Below are 26,299 nucleotides of genomic sequence, written 5' to 3' on the forward strand. Positions count from 1 at the left end.
TGATGAACAATAGAGGCCCTTGTGAATGGGCAGTGCACATCACTAATTTTGTGATTCAAGGACATGATTTGCCTAGAACCAGATATATTGGTGACACTAAAAATATTATTTTTGGTGTCACTTTTTTGTTGCTATTCTTTAGAAATGTCATGGCTAAGTATGTGTGTGTATTTAATTTAAATTTCCTGACCTTGAACTTCACCTCAATTTCACAGCATGTCTTCTTTAATCATCGCCATCAATTTTATTTGTGTTCAGTAGTAGGGACTTTCAAAAACCATTAAATATGTTAAATCAGTAATTATGTGCTCAAAACAGCTCCTTTAACTGGGATTGATGTTTGACAAGGACATATCTTACAGAATCATTAAAATGCACTTACTGTATGATAATGAATATTATCATTACTGTTATGGCATCACTAAAGATTGCAGTTATTGACTCCAAATTTTATATTTCAAAATTCTAACTGAACAAGGATGAAAGGCATAGTGATATGATAATTGTGGATACAGATTTTTTTCTTCAGAAGTTATACTGCTACATCATGTATTGTGCTTCTGTCCTTGCCCTAATAATTATCCTATTTTATAGTTTTAGCTTTTATGTTTCATATAGTTGCATTGGCTTGGCTGCTTGCAACCTGTTTTAGACATTTGTTTTAAAAAATAAATAAAATTAATGCAATGGAGAAATGCAATACTGATGGAATTATGTTTTATACATTACATATGGAAATTGCTACCATAAGGTATAGTGATAGCCATAAATTTAGATGGACTTGAGACTCAATTCATGGAAGAATGGAAGAGCACATTTTAAATAGCAACTATAGGAGAGCAGAAAGAGAATAAAGTTATTTCTATTGTATCCTGCTTGTAAGCTTCTAGTTGATTACAATATGATATTAAAGAACAGACAATGGCTCTTTAACAGAGGTGTTATCTAAATTATGCAACAACTAGAAACAGCTGAACTCCTGATACTTTTCGGTTAGGCTATCCCATTGAACCCTAATTCTCTAGCTTCATTCTCAAATCACAACAGTGCACACATAAACACACCAAGGGATGAAATAGTTGTAAAGGAAGTACTTGAGGTGGGTACAGGCACCATGAGTGCAGAGGTGAGCAACTAGGCTGCCTACTAGAGGGCATTAGTTGTTTTCTGAATCTGATCCTGCTAAATTTCAATCTGTTCTCCAGACTGAAGAAGATTGAGACCAAAAAAGGCTAAGATAAACCCATTGTCTTTTGCTCTGATTTGCCAGAGCTTTTTTATGTTGCTACAGGAAAAGCTACTCCTATGGTATAGGGTTCCTGACTAAGCAGTGAGTTAGACTAGAAGACCTCCAAGATCCCTTCCAACTCTTCTATTCCATTCCATTCCATCCCATTCCATTCTATTCTATTCTATTCTATTTATTTTGCATAACATATACAGTAAAGAAGGATGCCTTAATAAGCCAAAGCTAAAAGAGAAGATTTGTTCCTGACTTTCTTTTTGGAGTTGTTGTGATGGAAAAAAGCCAGAGGTCCTACTTTAAATATCACACTATACAAATCACAGAAGTTTCCATAGTTTATTTTGGCTCTCTTGCTATACTTGTTCATTTTGAAGAATTCTGGCTTAGTGTGATATCAGAATAGCTCACTTTTTCTGCATGTTTTCAAATAAATTGTCATATACAGTATTGGTGGATATATTTTTTTTTACATTTTAGGAATGTATATAATGCTAAACAATCTTTCCTTCACCTTCATCTAAAGGTATATCTATTAATTTTCAGGTCTCACCCATTTGGATCAGAATGTTGTGAAGTTTACTTTTCCAAATTGTTCACATAATAACAACCGTTGCAGCATCCCCATGGTCACATGATCAAAATTCAGATGCTTGGCAACTGACTCACATTTATGACAATTGCAGTGTCCCAGTGTCATGTGATCCCCTTTTATGACCTTCTAACAAGCAAAGTCAATGGGGAATCCGGATTCACTTAACAACTGTGTTACTAGCTTCACAATTGCAGTGTGATTCACTTAAGAAATGTGGCCAGAAAAGTCGTAAAGTGTAGCAAAACTCACTTAACAAATTTCTCACATAGCAACATACATTTTGGACTCAATTGTGATTGTAAGTTGAAGATTATCTGTATTTATATGGCTTTCTAGAAGCCTAAAATAGTGAAGACCTGCAGGATCCTAAGGGAAGGGTGTTTCATAGAACATAGACTCCTATAGAAAAGGCACATTTTGTATCTCCCCCTCCCTCCTTAAATGGCAGCATTTGATGAAAGGGAGCTGGAGTGTGCCGACTGTATCCAATCTATGCTTTAGCAGTGCAAGAGCTCTTTTTTTAAAAAAAAAATGTATATTTTTAATGGTAATTTTTGACAATATGATTATGTAGTATCAGCAGTAAGAAAATTTCATTGGGCTTGTGTCTAATAAGGTTAAGTCAGTGTTTCTCAACCTTGGCAACTTGAAGATGTCCGGACTTCAACTCCCATTCGCTGGCTGGGGAATTCTGGGAGTTGAAGTCCGGACATCTTCAAGTTGCCAAGGTTTAGAAACACTGGGCTAAGTGCATTCCATGAACTGGTGGCACTGTTGTTTGCAGGCAGAGTAAATAGGAGGAGCAGGCCTTTTTTGGAAGTGGTAGCAGCACATCAGCACTTATCAGTGGCTCCTGAAAGTCAAAGGGGACATAGCAATGACACAGAAATATCTTCAGAGGGGTTAGGCTTACATTTTGATGAACCAGACATTATGGATTTAAATTCGGCAATTTACAGTATAAATTTGCCAATGCAATCAAGTATATTAAGTCAATGACCTACAGAATTTAAAATAAAAAAACATTAAGTCAGTCTCAATCCACTAGATGGCTGCTAAAGCTGAACTATGGATCTAAATGTGCTCCCTGTTCTTAGCAGGGCTTTATGATCTATTAGCTTTATAAACCCGATTTGTATATTTATTGTCTAACAAGGAAGGAATGTAAGCTTTTATAGATGGCAACTTGAATTCAGGCAGCTGATAACTGTAGCATTACCATTGCCTACTAATCCATATCTCCCATAAAGTATTGGAGGGTACGCAAAAGCATTTCAATAAGCACAGTGGAAGAAGAACTGAGATTCTGTCAAGGTTATATTTAAACCAGGTATACTTAGATTTAGGCTAGCAGATTACCTGTGGGTTAGTCTGTAGTCTCAGTTCAATTCAAGACAATGGGAAATGTAATGCTTGTAATAATGTTTGTGGCAATAAGAAACAGAGCAAAATTGCACAGCATTTATCTATCAGGTATTCCATATAAATCAGAATGCATATATCTTCTATTCTATTCTATTCTATTCTATTCTATTCTATTCCATTCCATTCCATTCCATTCTATCCTATCCTATCCTATCCTATCCTATCCTATCCTATCCTATCCTATCCTATCCTATTCTATTCTACTCCACTCCACTCCACTCCATTCTAATGAGCTTATTATATTTTCTAATATTGAATGCTATGATTTGGTTTTTAATTTATATAAAGCAGAAATATAATATACAAACACCTGCAGTTTTGCAAAACATCATTTCAGCAACATACTTTCCCATTTCTTTTTAGCTGTGTGTATTTGTGTACAAGGGGCTGTATTTAGACTGATGATACTTCGCCTGGCAGGACTTCACTGATGGAAGGAATTTATGAAAGCAACAGGTAAACAAAAAGAGCAGAAACAAGTTCCAGGAAGTTCTAACACATCTGTTTCAAGAAACTGTGATGTTATAAATACGTCAAGCAGTCTAGAGTCTGATTTAGATTCCTGCAGCATCTTCCCTGGGGTTGCATAGTTAAACCATAGACTTATTAATTCATTGGAGCTGGCATTGGGAGTAGGGGCCAAGTCACGACAACACTGTGCTGTGTCCAAAGGGTGCAATGTGTTTGATAGCAAGATTTCTAAGATGTATTATTTTATGGGGGGTGGGATACATGTGACTGTTAAATGCCTTTTTCCCATTAGGTAAAACTGGCACCTGGTTTTAGTGGGCAATAAAGCTGTAGGTAGCAATAATTGGAAAAACTCTTGATTCTGCCTCTAGTTTTAATTCGATTGTTGATGATTATTGAATGGAGTTCTATTCTCCTACTTATCCTTCATGACTACATTTTTGCAGTTGTTCATGAAAATAAATTTTATATTTTCTTATTATGATGGCTGTTAGCTTGGCCATTAGAGTCAACCAAGAGTAAGATTGAACAATCTGAATTAAAAATTTGAATAAATTGTCCCCACACTACAAACATTGATGTAGCTAGAGAGAATATATAAAATATATGGAAATAGATGTGTCTGGTGGTAATACACCAATGAGTGTGTGTGTGTGTCTGTCTAATCATGCATGTTATTCCCCTCCCGCCCCACCTACACCTAAATATTATAAATTTTATTAGTAAGATCAGAAGGCATGATATCAGATAATAAGCATTGCATATTTGATCTGGAGGGCACATTAGAAGTATTTTTTGTTTGTTTGTACACAAGTTTACTTGTATATTTCAGTGATACCCTTAGTGAACAGAAGACAACACAACTTCTATAATGGATAGAGTTAAATATGACAATGTTTTGCAAATTTGAATGCATATTTGCAATTTAAAATAAAATATATATGATAAGAAAATACACACCATTTTGGAGACTCTTCCAGAAGAGTTCTTTGTAACACTTTGTCAACAAACATGTCCTGTGGCCAACTATGGGGCTATCTATTACTATTTTTGGATTTCCCCCCACTTTTATTTGAATAAACATGCTAGCTCATAAATATTCCTTATCTCCTTCTGTGATCTCTCCAGTGTTTCCATATCATTCAGTATTTCAAGATAAAGTAACATTTAGGGGAAAATATTCCAAAATATTCATTGCACGTGTGTGTGTGTGTGTGTGTGTGTGTGTATTCATGCTATACTATCATGCAGAAGATATAGCTAAAGTGAGTTGTTCCAGAAAACAAAATAAGGAACCAGAGGTTTAAATAGCAAAATAAGTAGATTTTAATTGGACATTAGGAACTGAGATGACCCTTGGAAAGATGGGCTTATCAGTTTTGGCCCCTCCTTGGAAGGACCATCCTTTCAGTTATACAGTAGTGAGATACAAGTAGCCTTCAAAATCTTGCCAATCCCAGTCTTAAAATGAAATAAAATTCATGCCAGCACCTTTAAGTGTTAACTTGATATCCAATGTCTCATTGTCAAGAGACTTAAACCTGCTCTAATTTCACATAGTTTAAAAGTAGGAACTGACCCAAACATGTATACCAGATTGAACATCTTTGAACTCAGTTTTAAACTGTTAAGAGAATTTAACTAAATTCCCAGTTGCACTGATAAAACCAGGACAGAAATGTATCATTCCATCTGTGCAAGTAAGAATACATTTTAAGGTTGTAGCATAAAAAAGTTGCAGGCTAAGAGAATGAATGAAATTCAAATAATGTTAGTGTTGCACCTTAATAGTGTTAGGCAGCCTAGGAGATGAGGTAATAGAATTATTTGCTAGCTATTTACAACATGTCAGAAACACTGCTCTACACCCACAACCCAGTATCCTTCATAAAAGTGAAGCTACAACTTTGTATATTGGGAAAGTGCAAATAGGATGCTGGGACACCTGCAAGGTTAGGAGAAAATGAATGATTTAGAGATTATTAGAACATTCTAGGCCTCTAGCAGTTATGAATAACCCTGATGTGTATTGACTGTTGCAAAGTCTGAAGCAGAAGAAAAACCACAAAATCTATAAAATAAATTCAAAGTTATGATATGTTCTCAAACCACCTGATTTGATTTGGTTGTTTTGCTTTGAAGCATGTTCCTGCTTCAATTTGTGAATCAACTTTGATGAGTTGATTCAATAAAGGGTTTTTAAATCAAAATACTCCTTTGGAGCTTTGAACAGCCATGCTTAATAGCATCCTTTCTCTCTACTCTCCAATTGTTTTGTCCTGTAATCTCCAGAATCCTCGGGCAGAAAAGAAAAAGGAATAGCTTGCCAAATAAGCAAATACCAGCTTCTCTCCCAAAATGGTAATATTTAATCAACACCTTTCTTCCATTCTAATATTTCATAATCAAAAGGTATAAAAATAAATTAATGATTTTTAACACATTAAAGTGGTTAAAAGCAGCCATGGTGGTGTACCAAACCTTGGTAGTGCAATGGTTAGAATGCAATATTGCCAGCTAACTTTGCCCACAGCCTGAAGTTCAATCCTGACTGGCTCAAGGTTGACTCAATCTTCTATCCTTTCAAGGTTGGTAAAATAAGGACCCAGATTGTTTGGGGCCAATATGCTGGATTTGTAAACCACTTATAGAATACTATAAATCATTATGAAATGGTATATAAGTTTAAATGTTATTGCTAAAAAGCTGAAATCCTTCCAAAGAAAGATGGAAAGATAGTCAGTTAGACTGATCAATTTATTGCTGTTAATCATTATCATTTGATATTATATTAAAAGTTAGTAAATTGAATTTGTTGCAATTTATTAAAGGTAATTTGTTCTTTGCAAACTGAGTCTGTAGTTGTGTTTTATTAAGAAAGAAAAGGAAATAATTCCAGTTTGGGAGAAAAATCCATAATTCAGAATTCAGAGTTGTAGTATTCTGACAATAATATCATGATACTTTGTTTCTAAAAAGCCCTCAGGAAAAGCCCCTGAAAATCTCTGAAATTAAAGAGATATAATTCATTCATCCTTATTCCCAATCTAGTTAGTTATTAATTCTAGCGAAATTGATATCTTAAATATGGCAGGCCTTCTCCTGGGCTTCTAACAAAATTTAAGTCTTTTTTTCCCTCTCAGAGACAGATACAGAGATTGGAAAAGCTGCTGATGAAATTTGCTTCCCTTAACTTCCATCCTACTTTATTATATTTAGCTTAGGCCAATTGAATGTTAGGATTCTGATGCAATATGCCAGTGGCCAAGACTAAATATATGTCTGAATCCTCTATTTTGTGTTTATAACAGAAAATTAAGATGGTCACTATTTTCAGAGATTCCAAGTAGCAGAATTACTGATCTGATAACCTTATAGTGTAAGGAATTTAATCATTTTGGTATACAGAAATGGATCTAACAATGGATTGTGTCTATAATTAACTAACAGAAAAACAAAACATAGTGGTGATGGATGACCATCCAAATGTTCAATTGGAAAATAATGGTTTTGTTAACTTGGATGATGTGCTTACTTGTCAATTGAGTCTGATTTTATTCTGCTAATATTAATTTTCATAATGTAGCAATTAACTTCATTTAACATTATTAAAATATAGAGGCATGTATATTTAGCATCTACCATAGAACTGAGTGAAGCAGAATTCAAGCCTACCTACAAAATTCACAAGATAATATGGAGTTAAACCTTGCTATTATGATTCTCATTGTCTAGTCCACATACCGTCAATTCCAGTGCTTCATTGAGAAGGCCATTGCGCTTACTGTGAAGGTAGGCGTGGGAAGTTCCCGTTTTGGCTACACGAATCCTGGCTAACCGGGCTTTCTGCAAAAGAAAGGAAAGAGGAGACAGGTTACGTTTCAATATTAATGGGTGATATCTGAATCTGAATGTTTAAAACTTTATTATTCTGGAAGTACAAAATAGTGGAGATTAACATGGGCTTGTTCTCCTATTATTGCATTTTTCTTTATCATATAATTCTGCAAAAATTATTTTGGGAAGAGTAACTTGGTTAAAATCTGTGAATATGTTTTGAGTGACGTACCACATAAGATTGAATTTACTGAAATAAAGTACAGCAAAAAACAGCAACCCCAAACAAACATCAATGCTGTTTTATAATGGAGACAATGTAAAATAAAGAGTTATATATGTTAATGAAGTGGATCTGTATAATATATTGAAAGGCTTGATCAATTATTCCATATGATCAATATTTAATGCTGTGTTTAAAAACTGAACTATTTTTTTGTGGCTAGGTATTTCATTTTTATGCTTTTCTTTCACCCCATTTACACTTATTTTTATTTTATTGCATTCTTTTTATTCCTATATATTACAGCAAATATTTAAAAAAAATGAAGCCATCATTATTGAGTTACATACTTTTCTTTCTACTGACATGCAACGAAGCTAAGCATCAGCATTTTTACTATGAAAATAAGAAAATGGATACTTTATTAACAAAAGTTAATAATTGCTAGTATTTATTATTTCTATTCATTGTTGATTAGGCCTGAATTTAAACTCTGAAGTCTATAAGAAAAATCCTTTCTCAATTTTATATCTGGTCAGTGACTGAGATAAAAAGACCATAGAGTTCTGCCACATGCAGGGAATGCTCTGCCTCTGAAGCTTGACTCCACACTATTGCTATTGATGGAGCAGCAAATGCTTAATATATTTTTGAGTATCATATTCTTGCTATCCTTTACCAATGTGTTCAGAGGTGGTATTCAGCTGGTTCGGACTGGTTCAGGCAGACCGTAGCACCACCAATTAGCTGCCCCCATCCACCTGCCACTGCCCTATCCTGTCCTTGATTTCTTGCTTTCTAGCTCATCTCAATCACGTGTTACAGCTGATTCCCCCCTCCCTCGCTGTTTTACCTACTGTTGCTGACTTGGAAGATAAGCATCTGAGCTTCTAAATACTTCATTTTAAGTGCTGTGCGCAAGCACTTTAGGCGCACAGGAACAAAAAGCATGCATCCGCATGCAAACACGTGCTCACCAAAAGAGTTGTTAAACTGGCAGCATCTCACCAGTGAATGTGTTCCTGAGTCTCTGTTTCTGCAATAATGTGCATTTGGATGTTCTCTACTTTATTTTCTGATTAGGAAGACTGACTGCCTACAACGGTATCAGCCCATTGGTTGCAGACAAAGGCAGATGAAAGTAATGATTGGTATGAAGGGCTGAATTCATTGCCTGTTGGGTATGACTTGTAATTTCAAAAGGGGTCAGTATCAAGTCTATTTCACTATTAATTTGGAACGCTCTTGACTTACCTACAACCAAATAAGGGAAAGAGTGAAGGCATTTTGCATATTTATGCTGCAATCCTATTGAATTAAACTGCCTTCGGTAGAAACTATTTCAAAGAAACTATACTTGGGATATAAATATAACGATGGTACTCTAAACATATTCAATGACTGTTCTTCAACAAACTACAAGAGTATCACAGAGGAAAACTACAACAATGAATCTAGCAAGCATGCCCATCAAATCTCAGGTGTCTTGTCTCTATACCAATATGGAAATATGAAAAATAAGCAGGATAAACTAGGGTTCCTAAATCAGGAAGACAAAACTAAACTTGACAGAATGATGCTTATGTTTGTCTCATAATACTGGAAATCTACAACTTGACAGAATGATGCTTATGTATTGAAAACATAGAAGGCAAAAGAAACAGGTGCAATAGAAAAATGTATTCATATTATACTGTTGCAGCAGATTTGGGCTTCTGCCCAAAGTAGCTTACAAAAGGAACAGGACTCAAAACCACGAAGGTGCAAGAGAGACAGGTTTATTGATGCATCAAGTTCAGCGTGTTCACACATCAAAATCTGAACTGTCCGGGCTATGCCCAGGGCAGTGATTTTATACATTTAATCAAACTTCGTGAATCAGAAGGCGTTTAAAGAGGCGTATTCATACAAAATGTTAAAGCCCCTTTGCAGAACAGGGAAGTACATTTTGGAAAAATACAAAAGCAGAAATTCATACAAAAGTATCAAAAACAGGAAAGCAAAATGCTAATTTCATACCAACAGTTTTCTGCAACTTCTCTGTTCTAATATCTTACACCCACGGTGTGCCCATCCTTGTACAGTATCTTGCCGCACAATTCCAGTAATATTTGTAATACTTATGAGGAAGTAAGGAATCAAAGTGTATCAAGGTTAACGCAAAGCTAATATGGAGTTATAGCAAGCATGTTATAGGTACCTAGCCTTACTGTGGCTGGGTGGGTTTACCTGTGCACCTCCTCCTGCCTCAATACTATATGAAATAAGAAAATACATACTTGCACAAAAATCTAGGAGTTAAAGCATGGAAATACTTTTGAAAATATTTGAGTAAAAATAAAAGAAGAAAGAAAAGTGATGCCACCTATTTTAGACCACCTAAACAGATAAAGGGGATGGGTGAGGTTTTTCTGTGTCAAATGACAATTCTTTCAGAGACACATACAATAATGGGATAATGGGAGATTTGACATTTGCGGGAAATATAAGTCTGCTAAGAGTCAGAGGTCTAACAGTTTTTCTTTTGTTGGTAACTTCACTTGTCAGAAGATGGAAGACAGAAGAAGGAAGTGCTACTCTGAACATAATCCTCTCCAGCACAAAGAAATTGTTTGAAGGAGTAATGGCAGCTGTTATTTTAAGGAAAGTCATCCTGAAATTTAAAATATTTAATAGAATAACAGAATAGGAAAAGACCTTGAGATCTTCTGATCAACCCCCTGTTCAAGCAGGAGACCTTATACCATTTCAGACAAATACCTGCCTATTTTCAAATGTGCTGAATGACCACACCCATTTCTTCTTAAAAATCTCCAGTGATGGAGCACCCACAACTTTTGAAGGCAAGCCATTCTATTATTTGTTCTAACTGTCAGGAAGAAATTTAGGGGACTGTCAGGAATTTAGGGAAGGAGAAACAGATCTGCATATTAGATCCTGGAATAGTAGTTTTTAATGAATTCTGAGGGAAGTTAGGTTGGATCCTATGGGTTGAATTTTTGAAACAGAAAAGCATTGGGAACTAAGGGAAATCCTATAGAACGAGGGACTACAAGAGTCATATGTGAACAAAACATACGAAGAGCAGAAACTGGAGAAATCTAAAAAGGTTAGCATGAACAAAATGCTAAAGACAAAAGGAGATATTTATAAGGAATGGGAGAAGGATTGAATAAGACAAGTAGAATATAAGGCTGTTTCTTCAAACAGTAGGAACTGTGTCAGCAAAATTAAACCTGAGAATGTTTTGAAAACTATACTAACAACAATAAAGGTTCCTTTATCTTAAAAAAGATTATTATCTTTTTTAACCCTCCCGGAGAAGGGCGGCATACAAATAAACTAAATCTTAATCTTAAATCTTAATCTTTGAGTAGTTAGAGACAAAAAGAAAGGCCAAGAACATGTAGGTCCTTTGCAAGAATGAAATCTTGACTTGGCAAAGGGTAATGTGAGAAGGCAGAACTTCTTAACTCTTCCTTTGCCTGTGTCTGTAGTTAATGTACATGCACTAGTTAGTCACTTTAGTAATCTGGGATGTAAACCAACAGACAAATTTGCAGAACAGCTGTTAGTAGATTCTGGTAATTCTGGACAACTCCAGAGGACTGGAGGAGAGCAAATGCCATTCCTATCTCAAAAAGAAAAAAGAAAAAAGAAAAAAAAAGGAAGGACTTGGGCAGTAGTGGATTGCCAATTGTTTTACTACCAGTTCGGGCATGCTCCCGTGCATGCACATGACACTTCTGCACATGTGAAGAAGCGGCCAAGTGGATGGGCGGAGCCTCCATCCGCCACTACTACTGGTTCGCTTGATCCTGGCTGAACCGGGAGCAACCCACCTCTGGACTTGGGCAAGAGCAGAACTCTTAATTTCATGTCTATAAACAGAATAGGTTACAACTGATTCTGATGTTTCAGAACTACAAATAGGCAGAAAGCAGGAGATGTTTCAAAATGTTATTAGGAACAAGTGAAATCTTCAAAATACTGAGCAAGACTTTGAATGTCATGGATGCTTTTAAAGAACAGCCACTCCTATTTTATCCCAAAATGCTTTGCCTGCCAACATGATTGATGAACATCTTGACTGACATTTGTCCTTTAATGAGATGGGTTTTACTCACACTTTGCTGTGCCTGGAACATCTTTCAACCATTTTATTTATTTAGCACACTGTCTTTTCTCACAATTCTAGGCACCTACAATAAACTTTCTGTAGAATACTAATAAGCCCAATCAATTAAAAGCCAAAACATTTCCAGAATTTGGACCCTGGCCTTATAAATCTGTGCTTGCTCCTGTTGATCAAGTCCTCAGTTTCTGACACTGTCATCCCATCAAGGTAAACCAGGTCAAGAAACAGACACAACAAGGATTACTGGAATGCTCTTTTTTTGGTAGAATAACACAGTCCCTTGAAAGTGTGTCAACTTTTTTTCTTTATTCCATCTTATCCCAAGCAAAATCAAGGCAGGGTTATCTTTCATTTCTTTCTCACACTTCCCTCTTCCTCAATTGTATAATGTTTCCTGAGACTCTTCCCTTAACAGTTTGATTATTCCTTTTGCGTCTTAAAACCAGATGTCCCTCATGTCATAAATGTTTTTATGATTTCAGTATTTCGTGAAATAATGTTTCAAATTCAAACTTTCTTACTTAAAACAATCTTACAAACAAAAACCCTACATTATTGACCACAGATAATTAATTTTGCATAGAGTTGCTTATATTTCATGGGGAAAAAATAAACAATGCTACATCTTCACACAATAAAGACTAGTGATTAAATTTAAAAATTTCCATGAATTTATTAAAATTGATTAAGCTATTAGTTCAGTTTAATACTATTCATATTGACTAGTAGATGCAAGTAATGATATTTCTAAATATAATCATTTTAAGGTTTTTCAATGGAAGGTTAACGCTCAGAGTTTATAAAAGCAATACTGTAATTCATATTATACCACCATTTCTACCGGTGAAAACTGATGTTCCGGCCAGGTTATACCTTGTCATATGAGGGCATAACATTAAATGTTCTCCCTACAAGAATAAACCAAAGAAAACAATATAGAAAACATAAAATATTTGCTTCTCCTAGCAAAAATTTACCATGGCTTATAGAAAACCTTTAACCAACTCTGGTGGTTTCAACTTTAAGGTTTAAAACAAGAGAGGAAAACTTTTTATAAGCTACCTCATTTTAGTCTGCTGACAGGGTTCATTTGATCATTTCAAGAATCCTGCTGCCTCTTATCTTTGCTCAAGCCATATGGTGCATGTCAGTATGTTATATCCTTGCTAGCAGTGAAACACTGCTTTGAAAACTTACCATGTCGACTCTTTTACAATCATTGTAGTTCAAAGTAATTTTGTTCATTTTGCAGTTAGCATAATGAGGATGTGGGATGCATTCTAACTAATTTCTATAGGCCACCTACTAGAGTTCATTTTTTTTGTACTGCTATCCACCCCCAACAATTGACATTATAACAAGCTGGTTGCTTTTGGTTTCACAATGTTTCCTGGCATAAGAGACCTATAAGATAGCCAAGAATGAGAACTTGAATCCTAGTATACTTAGTATATTCAAATGTCTTTCACAAGCAGCAGAAATGGCATGTGAGGTATCTTGCATACATACACATCCATGAATAATCAGGGTGTTCATGTTCAGGTTAAATAATGAACATCCATTCCTAGTTTAATGACCGAATTCTATTACAATGACCAGGTCATTAAGAATGGTTGGTTAGCAAATGTGTGTGGGTGTGAGAGGGGGTGCAGTTTTATCAAAGGCTCTTAATAAACTTAGTAGTGCCCATATATCAGGTGTACAATTATAGCAATAGCATTTAGATTTACATACCACCCCATACAAGTGCTTAGAGCATTCTCTGAGTCATTTACAAATGTCAGTATGTTGCCCCCGACAAGTTGGGTCCTCATTTTACTGACCTGAAGGATGCAAGTGAGCTAGTCAGGATCGAACTCTTGGCTGTGAGTAGAGTTAGCCTGTAGTATTGTATTCTAACCAATGTGCCATATTGGGTGTTATAGAATATAGAACAGTGTGATAATAGAGACTGCTGCCAACAGTAAAAATGATGTATTTCAAATTTTCAGCAGAGACTAAGCAAGTCATACTTGACTGTTCAAATGTCGGTAAAACCTGTCATTTTAGAATTCTGTATGAATTACTTTCCAAATGTGGTAAGGTTCATGTCAACAAGCTGTAGTTTCCTAGCAACACTCCTTATCATTTCCATACTGACATCATATGTGCACTCATACACAAGGGAAGTACTCATTACAGGGATAGCAGGAGGAAAAACATCTGTGTCAAGAAAACCTATGTCCAGAAATAGAGATGGTGCTCTCTATAATGCTAGTCATTAAGAATTAGTGCCATGAAATATTTAGGAAGAATTGGTTTTCTGCAGTCCACATGCCATCAATCAATTAACATTGTTTATCTGCTGCAAATCTGTCATTGAGAAGAGTAACTATTCACCATGATTCGAAAAATGGGTATTGTGATTAACACCACAGATCTAAATTGCATATTTTAGCTGTATCTATAGGTACTAACCAATTTCATTGTATTTATTTTGTACAATGACAATAAAGGCTATATATAACTAAGATAGAGATACCTCACCTGAGACACCAGAATTAAATGTAGTTTTCCAGTTCTTTTAGTGTTACCAAAACTTGCTACCAAGTTTAAGATTTCATGTGAAAACGGGAGAAGATATTGCATATATGGGAAGTAAAATATGCCGCCTTCAGAGGCGGTATTCAGCAGATTCTGACCAGTTCTGGAGAAATGGCAGTGGAAATTTTGAGTAGTTCAGAGAACTGGTAAATACCACCTCTAACTGGCCCATCTATTCTCTGCCTCCTGGGTCCCAGCTGATCGGGAGGAAATGGGGATTTTACAATATCCTTCCCATGGAGTGGGGAGGGAATGGAGATTTTACAGTATCCTTTCCCTGCCATGCTCACCAAGCCATGCCTACCAAGCCACACCACACCCACCAAGCCATGACCACAGAATTAGTAGTAAAATATTTTGAATCCCACTTTGTGTTTACTTTACTTTTGAGTAAATATATTTTTTCTGTGGTCCCCACTCATGAAAGTAACTCTGAATCGTTAAATAAAACACCAAGCCCACACCTTAGTTTGAAAAATATTCCTTGCAAAACAAGGAAAGGATGTTTCTGCTTTTAAAAGTTATGATGAAGGCAGGACAGAGTTCCTTAGTTTGCAGCTAAGAAGGGATCTTGAATTTTATAAACTCCTCACTTTGCTTTTGTGTTGGTGGTGATTCTTTCTTGTCCCCCCCCCCCCACATTTTTTTTCTATAAATGATCAGGTGAAAATGCAATAAAAAAGGAGAACTCCTTAGCAAACATGCTGATGCAGATTTTTGTACAAAATAGACATCCCATCATCTGGCTATGACTCACAAATGAAGAAGATCTTGTTCTTGTTCTCCTGATGTCCCCACTGAGAATTTTGAAAATAAATTTTGTAAAGGAATCCTGCATTCTATTCATAACTGGTAGGGAACAGATCAGTAGAACACTGGTCATATCAATACTAATTAAAAAAACGAACATGTAAGTTCTATGCTGATAAGATTCAATTTGTATCATTTGCATTTACAAAAATGTTCTAATACCATTCTTGGCTTCAAAACAGAACTCAGTGATTCTATTTTACATTGGCCGAAGCATTAGACACCTTCTTTGTAGCTGTTACAGAAGGAGAATCAATTTTATCATATGTGTTTGATGCTAATTCCCAGGCAGGCCATTTTTATTACCACGCACTAATCTATAGAATTTGATTTCATGCTCTTGGCAAAACCCAATACTCTGCATATTTAACAGCTGCTTCAGTGTTTTTTTTCTTTCTCCTGGTAATTAATATTCCAAATATCTGCAGTAGTCACATCTGCTCTGTTCTGTACTGCATTGTATTCCTTGCTTACTAGTTGCTTGAAATTTATTTGTAATATACCCAGTTTTATGTGGGCATTATCTATGTACATTCACCTGTTTTAGACAAGTAGAAGAGGTTATCTCCTGCTACACAGTATTATTATTAGATTACACTGTAGAAAACAATTGGTCTAAAACCTAATAGGCATTTCAGGGCTCTACAAAATATTCAGTGTCTGTTCATCACATATTACATTGGAAAGACAAGTGTTCCCCTTTTTTCTACCATGCATGTTAGTAATCCATGCCATGTGCGTCTTTTGCAATTGTTCTGTGCCAGAACTTATAGGTCAAGAGGCCAGCCTTAGACCAAAAAAAAATCACATTGCAGGAATGCAAGGGTTCCAGGAAAAAAAAATATTCAATTTCAGAATCGAAAGTTCAGTGCAGACACATCCAAGATCCAGGAATTAGAACTAAATGTACCAATCCATCTGTCTTTCAAGGAACTTCATTGTAGATCTTTGCCCTGTTTGCTGGAACCTTTGGCATTTGGAAGAGCTAAAGATGTTTGGCTGCTCAGTTTCTAAACCAGGAAACTCAGGCTGCTCGAGGGCCTCAAGAGCAGGTGGTTGAGATCTTTTTCAAACTGAATATGCCAATATGCCCTATTTTTTCTAAGCGCTCACTGGCTCATATAAGATTAAAAGCATTCAAATCCTGTTTTTCCAATTCAGACTCTGGCTTGTCAAACATGCCTAGAGCAGCAATCTGGCAATTGTTTTTGTTTTTCTGGTGGACTGGTTCCTGTACCATTTAAAAATACTGTGCTCTTTCATTCATTCATCTACAGGGCGGGGCATAACCTTTTCCTAGGGGGTCACAGCAACACTTGTAATAACAACACAAATAATTCATACACCATTCGAAAGCCCATCAAAAACTGAGTTTATTGACACGATTTAATAGTCAGTATGACCACCATTAGCCCTTCGAACAGCATTCAAACGAGGTGGATAAGAACACAACAAATCTTCAAACAGTTCCGTTCGATTTTCCAGATTTTTCAACACAGTTTCCAAATTCATTCTCAAAGTTTCAACCGAATATCGATTTTGACCTTGCTCCTGAATCATCAGAGCTTCCACTTCATCCTTAATTATGGCCCCAATGTTCTCTGCCGGATTGAGATCTGGCGAATTTCCCGGCCAGACGTCATTGCCCCAAAATTCGACATTGTTTTCCTTTAACAATTGCTGAGTCGCATTTGCACGCATGCAAGGAGCTTTGTCATGAAGAAAGACAGCCTCACCAACCACCAAGACATTGTCTGGATCACTGAGAAATGGAATGACATTCTCCAATAAAATTTTCTCACGGAAATAACTGCCATCCCAGGATTCCCCTTTATCCTTCAAAACCCAATGCAGTTTCTTGGCTGTGAAAATGACGAAAATCCCGATGCAAGTCGGATTGCGAACGATTTGTCGATATCGTTCATGTTTGGCGATGTCGTCGACGTCTTTAGCCCAAATTCGATCGTTCTGGAAATTCGGTTTTCGAATGGCATAAACGAAGAATTCGTCAGATGGCGCCAAATGAAGAAAATCTTCCTCGGTCCATTCAGACAACCAATCGCACAACCAAAGCCGATCTTGAACGTGTGTTTGAGTTTTCAATGGTTTGCAAATGACGTGGAATGGCTTCAAACCTTCTCGTTCTCGATATCGGCCGATTGTCCTTTGATCAACTCGTTTTCCACGAATTTGAAGGATTTCTTGGGCCACTTTTCGGTTTCCTTTTCGTTGTTTGCGACTGCCAGTTGCAATGATGGCTTTGCTTTCTTGGGACAGTTGCAGAGGACGCCCTTCTCCAAATTTTGTGAAACATTCTTGGGCTGTTTTGTTCCAATTATCAGTAACCCAATCCGGATGACGTTTCAATTTGTTTGCAATCCATTTTCGATTGCCTCTCGAAAGGCAATGCATTTTATTCTGTCAATGATCCTTTGTTCTTCCGAATCAAATTTTTCAGCCATTCTTAAAGCAAATTTAACATTTAATAGCTCATTCAATTCAGTTTTTTATGGGCTTTAAAATGAGGTGTCGCGGAAGTTGTAAACTGCTGTCGATCTTGCTGTGACCCCCTAGGAAAAGGTTATGCCCCGCCCTGTATTTCTCTATCATAACTCCATGGCTTATGTCAATAGCAGACATCCAGCCTTAACTGTATGTTAACTATTAATTAATTAATTCTCTCTCTCTCTCTCTCTCTCTCTCTCCTCTTGTCTGTCTCTCTCTGTGTGTATGTATATATAAATATTTGAGAGCTAACATGTTAGCATGGATCTTGCCAATTGATATAGCACTTTGCAGTTATGTTTGCCTCTTCTAAATCCATTCTAAATGAGTCACTACAATTAATCATGATGTTAATAATATTCCAATATTATCTATTTTAATCAGCAGAGGCTCTCTATGAATATGCAAGAATACTGCAGGAGCATTAAACTATAGGAAGTGCTGCCTGCTTCCTTTGTTGAATTTCCTTAACACTAATTATTGGAGTAATATGGTGCTGTGTAATAGAATGTGGGAATGGGAGACTGGGAGAAGGATTCTGCCTAGGGAACAGTCAGATAAAAAGCATAGTATATAGTGAGTGGAGCAAAAGGCTCAGGAGAGATGTCTCTAAATAAAGGTGAAGGAAGATCAGACTTGCAAGACAAATGAGGCAAACTGGAAACCAAGCCAGTTAAACTAATTCTATTTTATTGTAAAATTATATTAACATAATCTTGCAAGCCCTACATTTGCTGTTACCTTTGCAGCCCAATAACTTAAGGAAGATCCCTCCTGAGCTGTCTGTTATGCAGCTGTGGGCTACGTTCTCTCTTTTCTGACTTCTCTAGGCAGCACCTCTTTGCGTGATGTCCCAAGGTATAATTTTATGTGGGAATAATTTTGAAGGATGGTGGGAAGATATGCTGCCTGGAGAATGATCAGACTAGAGTGGGAGGAGCCCCCAGTGGCTTAATGGTCAGAGAAATAAATTTAAGTCCTGCCCTAATTGATCAGGCTGTTAAAAGTGACAGCAGGAGGCAAGGTCATTCCTACCTACCCTTATATGTTGGGACATGAAAAAGCAATAGAGATATTGAACGGATTTTCTATACCAGCAAAAATAATGGGTTTTATGCAGTTCAATACCTTTGCTGTGATGCCTGGAAACAGCACTGCTTCACTATGCAGAGCGACACTAAAGGGACATTTCAATGAAGGTTTAACTTTACTAACCAGTTTTCAGATATTTTCTACATACTGTACATAATTCTACTTACTGGTATTCTATGATTGACTAGGGGTAAAATAGATTTAGTTAAACTATTGATTTGAATAGGAAAAGGTAGTTATTTTTCATGACATTAATACCAGTCAGAACAAAGTGCAGTTAACTTAGATTGGATCTCATCCAGTATATTTGGGTGAAATATTTCTATTCACTCAATTTTTAAGTTAATACTTCTCAATGTATTAAGAACAACAATTGAACTATACCTGGGCCCACTTCATTATAAAACAAAACTAGCTAAAGTTAATAACATAGACAAGTTAACTATAATAAATGGACATGTTCCTGTTAATATTAGCTCTTTAGTAAATAATATTAGTCCCATCATTAGCATTTACATTTGCAGTGCTGTCTTCTGCAACTATCATTGAATATGTATAACCACTTTTTGCATGGTAAAGCAGTACTTTCATTTAGTGTATGCGTTACTAAAACTCCCTCCCTCCCTTTTGCCTGCCTGCCTGCCTTTCTATTTTGGCAAATGAATATAGATTAACAATTGTATTAAGCTTATTTTAGGCTTTTTACTACAGTTTCTGTGAAATTCTCATCTAAAATAGTTTCAAAAACAATTTTCAACCTGAAAGGGATTAAGAAAATAAATGAGGTTACTTGATTACTATTCCCCTGCCAACCTCCCACCCCTGTTATGATAAGATGCTGTTAACATGTCAGCTACTAAGATATAGGACAAACCAGTGAGCAGTCAGAAAAGTTGCAGGCATTAAGTTAGTGCTTAATTTGCCTATGAGAACAATAGTGTGTAAACTTTTTCCATGCTTTATCTGTCACAGTCACTTACAAAGATCATGTTGTCTTAGTCTTAGAAAGGAGAGTAGAAGAAAATTCTAAGAAGTGTTTGTATGACACAAGAAGAATCACTGAGTCAATTCTTTTTGTAGAAAAAAATTGAGGAATGCATGACTGCTCATATAAAAGTAATCTAGAATCCATGTTCATCTGAGCATAAGTAAAAATGGTAACACTAGACACATTTGTTCATGTGCATTCCATTCAATATCTGTTTAACTACTTTGTCATACAACAAAGAGATAACCTTGTAGTTAACTGAGAACATGTGCAGTGTATTTTGTACCTGTAATAATAATGTGGGGATAAAGGACAAGGCCATAGAGTTTAATTCATTTAGAAAAGAAAAAGATTCATGTAAAACTTCTGTATCAAAGCTTCCTTGTGCCCTATCTTTCGAAGAGCTGAGGGAAGATATTAATTATGCACATGGAAATTTAATTGGTTAGAACTCATTATATTCCTCCATAATTTAATAAAATTGCTAACAGTATGGAGCTACGCTTTATTCCATATCTATCTTCATTAGTTTCAGAAGATGAACGATTCCATTCTCTTCTTATATGGTATTCTTTTTTAATCTTATTTGCCCTTGGCTGGTAAAGCAACTGATCATCATTGCAAACGCAGTGTATCATTTTATCTTCTTCAACACAGGAGAACATAATTTCCAATCTATTTATAGAACAATGACCGGAATATGGAACTCAGTAAGTACAGATATACAAGATGATTAATGAGGCAGATTCTGTAGCTAGACTGGACTAGATTTAGTCAATTTTTAAAAACATATAATTCCTTTCAGATATCTTGCAGAGCTTCCCATTCGGTTAGGTATCTGATTAAGTCAAGCATGGTTTCTTCTAACATGTATTGATATCAAATTGATATCTAGATTTTGAAACAATTTTCATATTTTAATGTTGGGTTAGTTTTCTCTCTGTGCAATACATTATTCACACTATCTTGAGTAGTCCAGTAGCATCATATCCTTACCACAATAAGATCTGGCCAATAAGGCCAGTTGTTTTACAACCATTTAAAGTTAAAATGACCATGGAATGGTCATTGTAAATGGTTGTGCTGCCCCTTCATAATTAGAGGACTGCATGTGGGGATGGGACAGCTTTACAACTAATCATAATATTCTAGCATCACATGATTGCAATTTACAATATATTTTGTTATTTCCAGAAATGTTTTGCTGGTTTTTGGCAAAATATTCCTATTGAATTAATGGGTTCTTTTAATATCCATGGTGTTTGCTGTGAAAAAGTCTAGAACATTACTTTGGTGCCTCAATTTACATCTGTGATGACTTTTCATCATAATTCCAAGATCAGTTAGTCATAAATCAAGGACTACCTCTAATCCCTAAGAAAATTCTGAGCATGAATTTGTTCTGTTATGATCCTACTTGTGCTGTTATGGAACTGCAATGGTGTCTGATTTGTAAAGGTTCTGTGGCTGTTGATTTATAGCATATTACAGCATCACCCAGCCATTGCTAGGATGAGTTACACCCTGTCTCATTAATGATTTATAGCTACAGTGATAGCTGGATGATGGTGTAAGATGCTGGTTGCCAGAATATAAAAAAGATGTTGAGGTTATAGCAAGAATGCAGAGAAGAGCAACAAAGATGATTAGGGAATTAGAGGTTAAAACATATGAAGAATGGTTGCAGGAATTGCGTATATCTAGTTATTGAAAAGAAGATTAGGGGTGTCCTGATAGCCATGTTTGAATATCTAAGACACTGTCATAAAAAAGAGGAGGCTGCCCTATTTCCCAAAGCACCCAAGGGCAGGACAAGAAACTATGGATGGAAACTAATCAAGGAGAGAACCATCCTAGATCTAAAGAGAGATTTCCTGACAGTTAGAACAATACTCAGTGGAATGACTTGCCTCCAGAAGTTGTGGGTTTTTGAGTTTCCTGCCTGAGCAGGACATTGGATTAGAAGACCGCTAAATTTCCTTCCAACCACTTATTCTGTTATTCTGCTATAAATCATTAACAAGAAAATCCACTTAATATTTTGGGTAGGATTTTATTATCATAGCGGTTTATTAATTTTTCTAATTTCTGTTTATATGTTTCATCCTCTATGCCATCCTGAATAGAGACCCTAAAAGTTTTATAAATAATCAACCAGTATATCAAGAGCGATAAGATCTTTCTGAAAATCACAAATTAATTTGTGAACATTAATTGACATATACGTAAATCTATTTCTCTTAAAGATGAATGTGTAATCAAAACCTTATACAAAGAACACCCAACCTTATATCAAAGGCAGAAAGACAAAGGTTGCCAATGCCATCCTTCTCCCAAATATGGAATAGGAGTCCATTTCAGTAACACATTTACTCCAGTTGTCATGGAGACTTATTTCCCTGGTTCATGATTCCACTCTATAGCGTTGGTACACATCTCAGCTAGAATGGGCCTTAATTATCACAACTGATAATTTAGGAAGCCTGAGATGCTTTCTGTATGCCACATGGTATGAGGCTGCCTGACTAGAGAGCCAACAAGAAAAAAAAAATTCTAAAATAGATTTTGGTTTTTACTTTTGGTTGATGCTGCTTGACACTTATGATCAGACATACATGAAGAAAAGGACTTCTTGAAAGACAATCTGCATGACTAAAAAATTCTGATGGAAAGTCTTTTGCTGATTTTGATATAAATCCTGGTCATGAGAAGCTGTATGTGCAGGACAAAATATTCTGTCATTTTTCTTTAATCTTCGATTAGTTTATATGTATTTTTTTTGAAATTTCAGGACTCATACATTCTTTACCTTTAATTAAGGAGAGAAGTTAGAACAATTAATCAGTGAAACAACTTGCCTCCAGAAGTTGTGAATGTTCCAATTCTGAAAATTTTTAAAAAGAGATTGGACAACCATTTGTCTGAAATGGTATAGGGTTTCCTGCCTGAGACTAGAAGACCTCCAAGGTCCCTTCCAACTTTGTTCTTCTCTTCTCTTCTCTTCTCTCCTCTCCTCGCCTCTCCTCTCCTCTCCTCTCTATTTTAATCTTTATCTTACCAATTAATAGGTCTTGTGGTGGGTCAATCTTGACAGTGAAGAAGTTTTAGGTTGAGTGATAGATAACATAAATTATATTCATGCCTGTGTTGACTGAAAAGGGAGACACATGTGCAAATTTATATTCTGTGAGCACTTAAAATAGCACACTTTCAGATACAGAGTAATCTTAATGCAAAGTTCTGGGTGTAAATTACCTCTCTCAAGATAGAAGCAAAAAACTATGTGAGGGAAAGTAAAGTAAATGAAGTAATTGAACATGAGGTGAAAAATTGGAAGGAAAAAACAAACAAACAAACAAAGACCTGGAGCTTGCTCTCGCTTTCAACAGAATCCTTCAGATTTTGCTGCATACACAAAATGCCAATGTATGCAAATTAGGAGCTTATTCTCAAAGATTTCCTCTTGAGCCTCTTAGAGATATGTTCAGATTTCTCAGACATTTCCTTCAAAAGCTTCTGCTTGGCCTATAAGCTCCTAGGCTGGTGCTAAGTTCATCTTTAATTTTCACTTTCTGTCTTCTTACCCAGCATCCTTTTTAGAAAGTTTCGAGTCTCTTGGTTTTCAAACTCTAAATAGTTCCACTTTATATTTTGGAGGGTGAGTTATATCAACTGCTATTAAATTTAGCAATGTTAATTAATTTCTTCCAAGAATCTGGACAGGATTCTAGAAACCACTATATCAACCTGTTGTTAGTTTTGAATTGACGATATGAAGCATGTTAATGTTTTATTTAACATATAGTTTACATTTAGGTCAATAAACAAACTCAAAAGCTTATCTTGAGATTTTTCTTTCTTATTAGTGAATTAAGGGAATGGAGTCAGAGCTTCAGAGAGTGAACTCTGAAATATCTTTGGTATTTAACTGTGATTGTGACAGATTCATCAATTATAATAAGTACTGGTATTTTCAAAAGATGAGATCTTACTTCCATATGCCGTCCCATACACCCTTTTTTGTTTTGTTTTGGGCATTGATTTTTTTGTTAGACAAATGAATATTTTTAGAATTTGTCAGCCTATCTGTTATGTTAGTGACATCTTTATTGACAGATGTGTGAGACATCTTTCTCTGAGGCAATATAATGCCATAAATCTAGTGTTAAACATTCATCTCACCATCACTCTTCATTTTTGCCTTTGCCAATTGCTATCGCATCTCCCCCAGCCTCTGGGGACATGGTTGTAGGGCTGAAATATTATTGGTTTTCATAAATCATAAAATAGACAAAAGGAAAACACAGGTTACATGTACTGGTATTATTGTCACATTTTCATATTTCCTCACATGTTTCCCTCAAAGTTACATCATTTATGGTATAAAATCTTTTTACAACTTCCATTTAATTCTTAGACCATTTAGGAAGGTTGCTGGTGGTGGCGGTGGTCGTTATGCTTGCAATCAAACTATTCTAGACTTTTTTTTTCTGAAAAAAGTAGAAGTGGTAGCAAAGGAAGCTTATAAATATAATGGAAATTGGTGCACAACAGCCTATCAACAAAATACTACAAAGTCAAAAAAACCAAACTAGCTATAGATTCTGCTGCTTCAGAATCAAAACTGGACTAGTTCAACATTGTTTTGTAAATATACTGAAATGAAGGTTTGAATATGCTAATAAATAGAGAGTAATGAGAAATATTTATTTAACAGGCAGTAAAGCATTCTATACTCATTCCAATTTCATTTGAATGAAGGATCTTTCCTTCTTCACACTAACAAAACTAGAGAAATGATATAATAAATTGAGGCTATTGTAAATAGTTCTATCTCCATACATACAATGGAGAAGATGATGAATGATCTATAAGGAGTTCGCAAACTATTTTACCTCCTCTTCCTACATCAGGGTTGTCAGACTCAAGTCCCACGGGCTGGATTTGGGTCAGGGGGCTGGCCTGGAAATAGGAAAGAACTGGCCTGCGGTACCAACTGGCAGCTGAAATGAGGAGTGAAGGGGAGGCTGCACGTGCCCCATTTTGCCAGCAGAATGCTGCAGGAGGCTCTCCAGGCTGAAACATGCTCTGCCATGCCCTATTTTGGCCAGCAGGGTACTGCAGGAGGCGTCCATCCTGTCTGCCCTCCGGCCAGGCTATGGATGAGAACTACTATGCTGATCTAGCCCTGGAAGGAATCTAGTTTGACAACCCCTCTCCTACATGGTGTAGGAAAACATGGTATAAGAACAACTATAAAGGGTTGTTTGCAGCTTTGATATGGCAGCAGAAGTGGAATGCACTATAACCAACCCCATCATTTCTCATTAGCCTTGATATGACAGGAGTTTGCACTTGGGTCTAGCTTACCTTCTAATTTCTATAATGCCCTGGGTGATACTGGAAGAGTAATAAGAAGGCAAAGTCTGAAAATATTAAGGGTTCCCAAAGCAAACATTATTCTCATATATATATATATATATATATATATATATATATATATATATATATATATATATATATATATATATATATATATATTTGAAATCCTTTGTATCAAATAATTGTGAAGAGAAGATTTTGCAACATTTGAAGGCTGAAGGGCAAAATACTCCCCCATGACTAAACGTGAGTGCACCATATGATGTCTGAATCATATCAATATGCTATACTGCAACCAAAATTTTTATTCTGTACAGTTTTTAATATTCTAATTTTAAGGTAATGTTTATATTTTATGCTTTAAGATCTAGATTGAGAAATGGCCATAGAGCTTCAAGTCTTGAATAACCAAGAGCTGTAGTAAGTATATATAAAATAAAACAAAGCAATAATTATGGAATTACTATGTTAGAAAACCATGTAATTGACTGAGCATATGGAACAAGCTTTTCCTTTTGAGACTCATCAATATTTCCTCTTGGGTTTCTCTTAAGTGGGATAAAGTTTTGTGGGGTTGGGGTGAGGAGGATGGAGGGATGAGAAAATTTCCATATCTATAAATTGAGATAATTATCTGATTATATAAATAAAGTGAGTGGTTATAAGGGCTTCACAAAAGAAAAGGTATAAAAGATGCAGTGGAAGTGGCTTTGTAGATATTTTATGATTGGGGATCAATCCATTCTGAAATTGGGAAAATATATTGCTTGGCAGCTATTTATATGTCAGTTTAAATACCAATACCCCATAAGGTTTAACTTTTACTCTTTCATAGATTGATTTTCAAATTGTGCAAAATGTTTAAGATGCACTGAAAAAAAGTGTGAATGAAGGGAAAGTTTTACACCTTCAAAATCACATTAGCTCAGGGCATTAACAAATAAATGGAAGCATTCAACATGAATTAAAAAGCACAATGGCTGAGAAATGTATTTCATCCATGAGTA

At 35.8% G+C, this 26,299-nt stretch overlaps 1 protein-coding gene across 1 annotated transcript in view; it reads right to left on the reverse strand.

The window, feature by feature from the left end:
* The window catches only part of KCND3 (potassium voltage-gated channel subfamily D member 3), a 422,047-nt gene that overhangs the window by 20,905 nt on the left and 374,843 nt on the right, over window positions 1-26,299 (reverse strand). Inside the window, 1 exon segment of the mRNA XM_032217390.1 lies at window positions 7,479-7,580. Within this exon segment, the coding sequence (XP_032073281.1) occupies window positions 7,479-7,580 (102 nt within the window).

Source organism: Thamnophis elegans, chromosome 5 (assembly GCF_009769535.1).
Source record: "Thamnophis elegans isolate rThaEle1 chromosome 5, rThaEle1.pri, whole genome shotgun sequence".
NCBI classification, from domain to species: Eukaryota; Metazoa; Chordata; class Lepidosauria; order Squamata; family Colubridae; genus Thamnophis; species Thamnophis elegans.